The sequence below is a fragment of the Marmota monax genome, unplaced genomic scaffold (assembly GCF_021218885.2).
Source record: "Marmota monax isolate L192 unplaced genomic scaffold, Marmota_monax_Labrador192_F-V1.1 WCK01_AAM20220418_F8-fsc00039, whole genome shotgun sequence".
In the NCBI taxonomy this organism is placed as follows: domain Eukaryota; kingdom Metazoa; phylum Chordata; class Mammalia; order Rodentia; family Sciuridae; genus Marmota; species Marmota monax.
Window position 1 is genome coordinate 6,244,939 of NW_026693602.1, and position 12,183 is coordinate 6,257,121.

At 35.2% G+C, this 12,183-nt stretch overlaps 1 protein-coding gene across 1 annotated transcript in view; it reads left to right on the forward strand.

The window, feature by feature from the left end:
- Slc7a11 (solute carrier family 7 member 11) overlaps nt 1-11,900 on the forward strand; it is a 73,875-nt gene extending 61,975 nt beyond the window's left edge. Inside the window, exon 12 of the mRNA XM_046459649.2 lies at nt 4,128-11,900. Coding sequence (XP_046315605.1) covers nt 4,128-4,195 — 68 coding nt within the window. The 3' untranslated portion in view covers nt 4,196-11,900. The remainder of the gene's footprint in view (nt 1-4,127) is intronic.
- The last annotated feature ends 283 nt before the right edge of the window (nt 11,901-12,183 follow it).

Sequence of the window (12,183 nt, forward strand, 5' to 3'; positions counted from 1 at the left end):
CATTAGGAGCAGAGTTTTACTACAACTTTTGATTAGTTTCAAATTGGTATCTTTAGACCCTATACCACTATTTCTACTTGTATTTTAGCTTCTAGATGGCAACACTGTTCCTAAAGAGGTGTTACAATGCAAGTTCATTTTTTAAAGTCTAACTCATGTACATTGTTTTTGGGGGCAGAGGTGGGGGCAGGGGTACCAGGGTTTGAACTCAGGGGCCTTTGGCCGCTGAGTCACATCCCCAGCCCCATTTTGTATTTTATTTAGAGACAGGGTCTCACTGAGTTGCTTAGCGTCTTGCTTTTGCTGAGGCTGGCTTTGAACTCAAAATCCTCTTGTCTCAGCTTCCTGAGCTGCTGGGATTATAGGCATTCACCACTGCACCGGGCAGGCACACCACTTTCTTTACCCCATATTTAATCTTTGTTTTTTATTAAGTCATTCTCCTTCTCTGTAGAAGAATTTTAGTTAGGCTTTTCTCTGTTGTAGACACTAACTATAGAACCTATTTGGAAGGGGAAAACATCTTGTTAAACACTATTCACCATTGGGATCATTTGACTAGTTAGTAACATGTAGGACAGATTGGTGCCCATCACTGTGAGCTCTGTGTCTACAAGACAGTTAAAATGCCTGATCTCCACAGAGAGCCAGGAACCTTTAGGAAGAACGACCCCCAGCCCTGGAGTGGAGCTACAATGAGAAAGAGCTCATGAAAGCAAATTCCTTGTCTTGCCCACTTAGTGGGGTGTTGAATCTCTCCTTTTTTTTTTTTTTTTTGATTAGTTTCAAATTGGTATTTGGTATCTAATTCTAACAGCTCTTTCCTCTTGCTAACTAACATGTGTGTCCTGTACTATTTCTTTATCAGTTCACACCAAAAAACAATTTTTATGTTTCATTCTTTGCTGTCTTTCCCTGTTCATGCAGTTTGGAGGGTTTTACCCCCTCCTATTTTTCTGTCTCTAATGCTGTTTTGAACATCTCCAAGGCCGCTGAATTAAGTGTTAGCCATTTGTGAAACTAGCAGCAATGGAGTAGTCCCAGAATGGGTATTTGGTTTTCAAAAATGCCATTAAGTCTTACCAGGGAGCGTGGCCATTCTGCCTTTAAATCGTGATCATGGTAACTCTTTATCTTTATAGCTGTCTCCAAAGAGAGTAGCAAAAAGCAACAATCCTCTGTAATTTTGTTTGATTTTTCTCATAGGCAGAATTCTTATAGTAAAAATAAAGAAAATTCATAATATTTATTGCTGAAATCGCAAGTATTTTCTTAGCCTTTGGCCAAAACAAAATACATAGAGACACACTAGAGTCCTAAACTGCCAGCCGATCCTTGCCCCCAAAGTGGATTTTTTCTTAGAAACGCCACTTGAACTTGGAGGCCAATAGAGCCTTTATTTAGACCAGTTTGTTTAGTGCTTTTGTTTTGGCAAAATTCTTCAGCTTTTATGCTATCGTTTTTTAGTCCTAATATACATGAGACCATTAGCCTTCGAGAATGAAAGTCTATCAAAGCACATCTTTCCTGGACTCTTCCCCTGAAAATGAGAGGTAACTAAACAACCTTCAGAAAACAGTGAAAAGCTGCTTGGTACTGACAGCTGGGGAATATTCAGAACCCCAGAATCTGAGATTTTCAGAGATCTCATGAATTTCTCTGGCCACAGGATGCCAGTATTGAACCACTTTTTGTATGATAACATTTCCAGGGTGAGAAGAAAACACGCTCTTAAGGGGATAGAGACAGAAAGCTTTTCTCCTGCCATCTGTAACAGAGTGCTTAATTCTCCTGGTTGGTTGTTTACATTATTTACTTATTTATAGATATCTGAGCCTCTCACGCAAGGAAAAAGGGGCAGATACCCCACTAACATGCAAAAGCACAGAGGTAGCAAGACCCAGAGAATGAGGCCAGGGCCTGCAGGAGCTGTTTTACTTGGCTACCTCTATCTATCAGCCAAACCCTGTCACAGGAGAGAGCAAATGGGGTGAATGGAAGCTGGTCCCTCTTGCTCAGGGAGAGATATGGAGGGTAGCATTACATAATCAAAATCTTTGATTATAAAAAATCATTCTGGGCAACACTAGATTACAGAAGGACTGTAATCCATCTTTGTGGATTGTGATTTTGTGACTCTGGAATCCTAAAAGCATATGCTGCCCATGGTGTGTTAAGACAGCTTCTTTTATAACACCCCTGAAGCTGGTTAATGCATGTGCAGACTTTTCAGGTGGACTGCAGCCTAACATTTTCAATTGATGAAGCTTGCCTACATTTCTTAGATCTTCATCATAGAGACAAAATGAGATCATGAATGTGAAAAAGGTTTGGAAGCCCCTTTTTTTTTAATGCTATTATTGTTAACATAACTTTCAGGGCAGGTTGGCTTTGCATTACTTTACAAACTTACCCACCTTTGGCGATAGCTCCCATGCTGGTGCCAGGTAGGGTTGATTTTGCAAGGTCAGTTGTTACAGTTTATTTATAACAGCTGAACCGGAAAGGTAAAGCTAGAAATACTATAGTTGCTATTAGACCTTGTCCATTGCAATTACTGAAAACTCAGGATGCAAGTAGTAACGTGGGTTGATTCACCTAAAGCCACCAACCTCATTTGAGCGTGGATGTAGACATGGCTGTAGGAAGCCTTGTGTTCCCACCTTCCTGGGGAAGTTTCTCAAGAGGCTTACTTGGCTCCCTTGAACACCCTTGTCTGGCCCCACTGCTGTAAGTCACCTAGAAGAGCAAAGTTGGTGGCCATCTTCAGTCAAGGCCAAGATCAATCATCTGCTGAATGATGAAAATTATTCTAATCTTGAGATCCAAGAAGAGATCATAGAGACTCTTATATTTGTTGTTTTTGTTTTTGATTAGATAGCTCTAGTCCCCTGTCTGCCTACAAAAGTCAAATCTCCCTCACTATTGCTGCATATTTACTTTCCCCACAAAAGTCTATTTTGATAGGATAATTGTACCATTTCTCTTTTCTGTAAATATGGGGTTTAATTGTTCTGGAGTGTTCCCTTATGCTCTCAACTGAAGAGTGGGCTGTGACAAAATATATTCTGAGAAACTTTGGCATAGAGTTTAACATTTGCCAGCACTGTGCCAAACTCTTTGTAGTTAATGTAGACTACATTTCAGTGTGCTGAGGAACACAACATTGGGGAACATGCTTACTAAACAAAGGATGACAAAAATGCCATTTGTAGTGTTAATTATTGCTTGCATGGGTTCTTATAGCTGACAAGTCATAAATGAAGAGAAAGACTGTGTTTCTGAGTGTGTCTGGATGAGAGATGATCTGGGTCTGAAACCATCAAGAGGATAAACTCTAGCCTGGTCCAGGATTAGTAGAAACTTGAAGAGGTTCCATAGGGATCAATGATAAAGAGGCAAACAAGAATGTCCCTGAAGCCGGAGTCACAGAGTTCTAGGACTGTCGAGATGAAATGACCTTAGAAATCTTCTATCCCAGAGGCTCTTACATTGTAGTGTCTACAGAATTACTAATGAGCCCCTCCTTCAGTTTCCAATTCAATCGGTGTACAATTGAGCTCCAAAAAGTGTATTTCATTTTCCTTGGTGATGCTCATGCTGCTGGTCCAGGGACCACACCTTGAGAATCATTGACTTAGTCCAAGTCTCTCCCTAGGCTTATGAGATAAATGAGGCCCTGGGAGATAAGGTGATTTGTTCAGTAATACATACAAGTTAGAGAATGGAAATTGTATTCTGATTCTTCTGGCTGTGATCTCATAGGTACAGAAAAAACAAACCAATTTTAAACTGAATAATGCAGTATATTCTTGAACATTCATTTGTATCTTGGTCCTGTTGTCTCAAAATATTTGCAGTTGCCTGGTTCATGAATAAAAGTCCTTATTTGAATACAAAATATTAATGTATTCTTGCTGAGAAGCCATCATGGGGAGTTACAGAAGTGACAAGTAAATTAATTGAGCATGATAGGATTCTAATGAAGTAAGTAATTCTTGAAAGTACTGTATGAAATAGGTGGTTGTGTGTTTTCAGTATTCATCCCCAAATAATTCATGTTTTGCTCTTTTTATGCATTTCTGATTTCTATGCATTTTTAATTTTTCTTTTTCATTTATTTGCAGATAGAATAACCAGAACATTACAGATAATACTGGAAGTTGTACCAGAAGAAGATTGTCGCAAATTATGAACTAATGCAGTGAAATCCTGACACTCTTCCCAAGGGAGAGATGCAATATGGATCTCTAATTCATTTCCTGAAAATCTGGAGTATTGCAACTTTGGTGATGGACTAAAGGAATCATTTGTTTTTATTCATAGCTCATGTATTAAAACTGATTTCTGAGAAATTTAGTTAAAACTCTATGTAGTTGTAGAAAACTAATATGCAAATTGCATCATGAGTTCACATAATTCTTGAGTCTCTGAAAGCTAGCTACTAGTAGGGATTAGGGAAAAAGACTAAAGGAATAGACAATTAATATAGTGGTCATTCTCTATAACGTATGTATCATGACTGAGAACTTTTACATTGATGACTGAGATGTTTTCTGTACATAGGGGTTTTGTAAACATGGTTTTACATACTGTAGATGACTATACTGTGAAGACGTTTTCTGTTGTTCTGAGTAAAAAGAATATATGTTATTGTTGTGGCAAAGAGGACAGAAATTGTATATTGGCATTGCATTGCTTCCCTTAGATATCAACTTGGATATCACTCATCCTTTCTTGGATTATATACCCAGAGCACTTGAACAAAAGATGAGGGGGAATGTACAAATTTTCTTGAACATATTAAAGAACAGCTTCTAAGAGCTGTTGTTTCTGAGGCAAATCCAAGAATTGTGTTTGAATAAAAATCCTTGAGAATTTATTATGTTAGATATCTTTTCACTCATTGTGAGGAAGGTCCACAGTTAATGTGCCATTCGGTTTTCATGTCAGTTCATTTGATCAAGATGTTGTGTCCATTTTGGTAACAAATTAAGAGTAGACTCCTGTTTTTCTAATAATTTACCCATTGATGAACATATCTAAATATATACATTCTTAAGTCTTCAAATTAGAATATCAGCATGAGAGAAATCACCAATAAAGAAAATATTCAAAACATTAGGTCCATCTCTGTAATTGCATCTTGATGCAATGTTAGTAATTTTGAAAATTTTTTTTAGTTCATGGCTATTTTAACATGGTGATGAATTTTAATAGTTTGTGCATTTCCTGTATGTATTTTATCCTTTATTAAACTATTTCTGTGGGTAGAACTGTCCAGATCAATTAGGAAAAGGATTGTATTTACATAAAAATATAGGAAGAAATGTCACTGCTAAATAAGATTCACAACTGATGTTTCTAAAAAAATTTCACTTCTGGATCTAGGATTTGTCAGTAGTTTCCTTACCTTAATTATTCTATCTGCAAATGAGATAACTGATAATAAGTTTATTGAAAGAAGGAGAAACTGCATGAGCGTGTGTCTTCATACAGGTGGTGTTATGTCAGAATTAGAAAATATTGTGGAATTTTCAAATGAGAGTAATGTAATTATGAAAAATTTAAGCTATTATTTATACATATCTAAGATTAAATGGTCAGTCATGGCCAGAGTATGTTTCATCCCTTAATTTTTGTCTGTTTGAAAATAAGAAATTTTCAAAGAATTATACTGATTAAAATCATTAAGACCAGACAGATTTCATAGATAATTATTCAAAGTAGAAATGATGATTTAAAATGTGGAGTAATTCCAATTCATTAATTTTAATTTTCACTCTTATCACATTTAATATATACCCAAGATTGATGTTTATTTTAGCTAAACCTAGTATTTAGGTTACTAAGAAAATTCCTATCAGTTTCTTTCATTTATTCTTTGCATAGGGTTTTCAAATTTTGATTTGTAGTCCCTTTTTCCAATATAAATTGTTAATTTGCCCATATCTCTGCCAACTATATATTATTACAGTAAAAAATTCTTTTATATACTAATTTTTACACTGTATAGACCCATAAGATCTAAATAGCAGATTCTTCTTGAGATTTTTCTAGCCCAGTAAAAAATATAGCTACATCTCTTGGAGAGTTTTAGGTAGGATTTGGTTGTTCCTGAAGTTAATGTGCTTATCTCACCAGTAGCCGATTTGTCTCATGTTTTTATTTATTCGTTCATTTTGGTTCTAATATCTCTTTAAATATATCATTGTAGAGTCTAGTTAGTATATATATTCATAATTCTTTCCCTTACTTTCCACAATGTTTTGTCTATTGCCTAGTTTCTAAAGCCATTAGAGTACCAATTTTAACTAGACAAAAAGTCAGCCATTAATTTTTTAAAAAAGCGATGGCGATTAGGCCATATTTTACTTTATTTTTAGGAAATATCAGGAAAAACAGGGTTTCTTTAATCAAGGAATGAGCATTTATAATTTATATTCAACACAGCACCATGTAAAACAGATTCTAGTTCAAAAACTCTGCACACTTGTATGTGCATATTTTTATGCAAAGTAAAAGTGTTTCTCATATATTTAGATTGATGTATATGTATATGCACGTACGTGTGTATGGGCTATGCATGTGTTATACTTGTGCATAGTCAAACATTTCTATAACACCATGAGTTTATTATTACAGAAAAGTGGCCAATACCCAATACAGTTTAAAATAACCAATGTGCTATTTTCAAATATTCTTTTTTTAGCACATAAATTCTCAAATATTTAATTATGATTTAAGAAGATATAGTTAAGACTTCCAAAGCTAAAACATAACTAAAATTAGGAATGATTTTCTTTTCATGATTAAGAATATTAGCAGTAAATATTTTTCTCATAGAGCTATTTTGACCCTATTATTTTAAAATGTTAGATTGATTTTTACTTTGATCAAATGAAGAAAACTAGACTATTACAGATCATGATGTGGTTGACCGGAAGTAGACTGTGTTCTTGTCTTTCTTTAGGAGATTACTGATCTATCCTAGAAAAGATGGCTGGCTCCATTTCAAAACATAAAACTAAGGAGTGTGCATCCACTCTGTGCACTTACACTGATGCTCCTTCAGCCCTGCTGAAGTCAGATATTAGGTTACATTAGCAATGGAGGGCACTTTCTCTTAACACTAAAATATGTACATTGAAACGCTTCCAGATTGTCTTATTTATCTGGTGGGATTGTTTCCCCAATTGCTGTTTGATACATCAACAGATGGTTAACAGGAGTATAATTATAATAACAGAATACTTCATGAACTGTGATGAGTCTTCAAGAAATTCATTATTTTATCTCAATTGGCAGATGAATGTAAGGTGATGAAAGATATCAGTTCTGACCTTTGTTAATGTTGGTCTCTTACAATTCAGGTATAAGTTGAGAAAAGATAGAGAATTGAAGGTCAGCGTATCAGGAAATGAAGAGTAGTTTCTGATTAGAGGTAACTATTTTGATGTTATGCAACATATTATGTAACATAATTGGAGAATATTAAAAATGAATTGCTATGCATAAACCAATATCCTGAGAAGCTAATGAAACATAAGTTGCAGCACCTTTCACATAGACAGGCCACTTCCAAGATCCTGGACCTAAGTTTGTATTAGGAATTTTGTATAAACTTTCTTAAAGAAGATCAGCAAAAGTACATTTGCTTCTAGCCCCACACAAAATCTGCATCTATTTCTGTGAGTAATGTAAAAGAATGTCCTTTATTTTCCCCATAGAAATAAGCATGGGACATTAATAGGATATATTTTAAAATATTCAACTTATACATTAATTGAAGTGTGTAGCTTTCTCATAAGATATGCACTATTTAAGGAAATAGCTTCACCTTTATCATATTTTATGTGTCAGTGGTAAATGACAGAAAAACAGCAAATGTGGGTTTAATCATAGGTCTTTTTCTTCATTTGGAAAGGAATAGAGAAATTTGAGATTTGAATACAAATGACTCAAGAAATTTGAGTTTACTTGAATATAATCTTGCTTCATTTTTACTCTACATGATATGCAGTATTTTGGTGCTGATAATGTTTACAGAGATGCATTTTATTTTTCTAACCATTCCAAGTCAGGAATTAAATCATGGCATTGTGTAGCTGGCAAGAAGCTCATTGTGCATATTAATTAGAGTAGATAATGAATTATTTCCATAGCTTCCGTTTACATTATTTATATGTAAAGGAATTATTGCCTATATATGTATTTTAGCTTAATTTCCCCATAAACAGTATTTTAAAAATCTATTTTAATATCTGGAGTGTCTAAAAGTGTGACCTCTAAGTAGGCTGTAGTTTATTATTACTGTATTTAAAAAATGTAATCCAGCAGTCAGTTTTTGAAGATAATCCTTTCTCCCTTTTATTGCATTTTCAAATTAATTGGTATCTGAAAATAAGTGTTTTATCTATTTTTAGATCAAATACAGATTCACAAAAGGGTACATCTTGGTCTCAGAAAGTTCACCCATTTTCTTCATGTTGTGAGATATTGTCCTTCCTTACAAGCTCATAGCAACATTAACTTGACCTTTGAGAACCATTTCTCCGTCTTATTTGAATAAATTAATGATTCCTTTGTTGGTTTTTTTTAACATTAAGCCCTCAAACTAGGAAGTGAGTCTTAATTTGCATTCACACAATTACCTAGATTTTCTTAGTGAATCTAGATAATTAGTGAATTTGCCACTTACATTGACTTTCCTGGGAGTATTTTCCCTTCTTCTTAGTTAACCACTGACTTAAAATAGTGAGGATGGTTCCAGTCTCCAAATAGCTCTCTGTTCCATGTGCGTATTTCAGCCTGTGTGGATCAAGGGTACATTTATAGCATCAATAACTGCCTATACAGTTTTATAGATAACGATTCTCTCCAGAAACTGGAGCATTAGGCATCTGAGAGCCATACAGATGGCTGCAGTGATTTGAAAGTGAGCATACTGTTTTTCCCCCTCAACCTATACACTACTGAGTTTTTTTAAAGTATGATTTTCAAGTGAAATAATTTATTGGTTAGAAGACCTACTTGCTAAGTCCTGGTTACCTCTTGTTGAGGCCTCTAAAGGCCACACTGAAAGCCAGAGGGGAAATGAAAACAAAGACTAATGCGCAGTTATCTCCTTTGCAGTAATGACTCTATTTTGAGCACCTTTTGCAACAGGGAATTTTGCACAGCATCTTGTGGAAAAGTGTGTGAGGTCTTTGGATGTTGCAGCTGTATAATTGGGTAGTGAGTGGCTTTACTTTAACACGCATTGTGAAGTTAGACCACACATTCCTACTAATGAACCTGATTAGGGCATGTTCAAGTAGAGCCAGTCAGAGGACGATGCACTGTGGTTCTCTGTTCCTAGAATCCAGATGTCTTATTTCAAAGATTTCTGAATTAATTTTTTTCCCATGGAACTTCTCCATTCTAAATTTCTACTTGCTGACTAATATAATATGAAAATATGATATTAAAGTAGAAAAATACTTTGGAGAAATAACTACATGGTTTCAAATGAATGTATGTTTATAATTTACTAGAAATGGTCTACATAAACAACTATGTATATTAATTATTGCAAACACTACCCCATAGCACTTTTTATTACTCTGAAAGCAAAAAAGCATTTTATATGTATGTGTGTGTGTGTGTGTGTGTGTGTGTGTGTGTGTGTATATATATACACACACACATACATACATGTATGCACACACACACATATAGTTATGGTTATTGCACAAGCTTACCAGAAACCTCCAACAATTTTAAACAATCTGATCTTCTCCTTAGAGAAATTTGTTATCTAGTAGTTTTTCCTTGTGATGTTATTACTGCTGCTATCAATCTGGAACTAAACTTTTTTTTAGTGGATGGGTACCAGGGATCGTACTCAGGGGCACTCAACCACTGAGCCACATCCCCAGCCCTATTTTATATTTTATTTTGAGACTGGTCTCACTGAGTTGCTTAGCATCTCACCTTGCTGAGGCTGGCTCTGAACTCCAGATCTTCTTGCCTCAGTCTCCCAAGCCACTGGGATTAGCAGGCATGCGTTGCCACTCCTAACTTGGAATTAAGCTTTTAATACTTATGTTTTAAAAACTGGGTTCTTCTTTTAAAAAAAGGTAACAATATCAGGTAACAATATCAGTATCAAAATATCAATATCAAAATCGGTAACAATATCAGGATGTACTTTGTTTTAGCAACGTGTTCAAAATGAACGCAGACATTGGCAGCAAATCTGTCTCTGTGGGTGGATTGTAGCACAATAGTGAGGAGTCTTCAGTAGTACTTCTCAATATTTGGGAACTTTGCAAATGTCAGGATCAGATGTGTGTTCTCCTTGTGCAAAGCAGATGGATGGACACCTTGTTGTGTTTTACTGATGCTGACTGTTGGCTACCTGTGGTTTCATAAGCACATGCCAGAAAAGCCGAGACAAATGACCTCTTGCACTGAATGCTTGGTGAGCTTAATTGTCTTACTTTTCTGTCAAGGATTTGACTACATGTCAAAGAACTTGATTCTTACTTGTCATATTGTGGATTACAAGGTAGGGATGCACTGGTAGAGATGGTTTTTAGTTACTAATTCTAAATTTATTTCATGATGAGTCTTTCATGTCTTATTGTACATATATCTGTATTTACTTAAATTGGGTTCTTTTGTAGAGCTATGTCTAAAAATTTGACCTAGTACACAGTAACTTTTTTCATTTATTACAGGGTAGAAAAATTCATATGTGTGCTGGTATGTCCATGCTAATGTATTATTATGTCTTTAATGATTAGAATTATTATTAGGTATTGTATGTAAATGCATTTAAACACCATTTATATTTTATGGCAAGCATCAATGATTTGCATCAATTGAATCTACTCTTGAGGATTATGTTGGAAACCATCTCTTTTTTGCTGTGCTTAAGTTATAATTTACAGACCAGTAAATCCCTAAATCCCTAAATTGGATCTGGATTGCTTAGAATGCTTTCTTTTTTTTTTTTCATACTAGGCATTGTATCCAGGGTGACTTAACCACTGAGCCACATCCCCAGCCCATTTTTAAAATTTTTAAAACTTTTGAGATGGGGTTTCATATCAAGTTGCTGAGGTTGGCTTTGAACTTGTGATCCTCCTGCCTAGCTGGAATGCTTTTGTGTGACTTTGTATCAGTCCCAAATTGGGGGAGCATGATGGCCTAGTGATCTGAAGTACAGGATCAGAAAGATCCAAAATATTGAAGAATGATCTTCAATATTTTTAGTGGTCCTCATCTCTGGCTGAGTTACTTCATTCACTCTGGCTTCTGATAATGGAAACTGGTAAAGGTGATGGTATATATTTTGTACAAATTTTTCACAATATCTTGTGTTCATTAATAAATTCTTAAAGAGCAAAATTGCTTTTCTGCATCTATAGTCCAACCATATTTGGAGGACTAAAATATTAAACTATGAAAATATAAATGGTGCAAAGGGAGTTTGATTTATGGATTGCATTGTTTCTTTCTTAGGGTTCCTTGGCACTGATGCCTGTTCCAACATGTGATATGTGAAATAAAATAGATTTTTCTACTGCTAAATGACTTCCCTCTGGGGAAGGTTCTGGTGCAGCAATCACGCTGCCAGATGGTGTTTATGGGCTATTTGTGTAAGTGGTAAGACGCTATGAAGTAAGTGTGCTTTCATCTGATGGAAACTCTTGATGCATGTACTTTCATATGGAATAAATTTTAGTGCAATATGATGTCACTCAATTTGCATCGAATTTAATTTGTATTTATGTGTATGTATAGCTGTTACACTTCTAGCTGCTCCAAACTTTTATATCTGTTTTTGTACATATTTTTACTTGAAAATATTTTAAGTGAACATTTAATAAAATTTGATAGTTTAATAATAATTGTTGTGCTTCACTTTCTTTCTTTTTCTTCAATATTAGGGATTGAACCCAGGGCCTTGTGCATGATAGGCAAGTTCTGTTCCACTGAGCCACATCCCCAGCCAAGCTTGCTTTCTTTCTTATTTAATGGTGCATATTCCTTTTAATTGAAGGCCTTGGCCTTTAATGATTAGGATTATTTATCACTGATTCCGTGAATTTGTTGAAGCGTTTTTTATGGTAGTTGAGATTGAACCCAGGGCCTTGTGCATGCAAGGCAAGCACTCTATCCACTGATCTATAT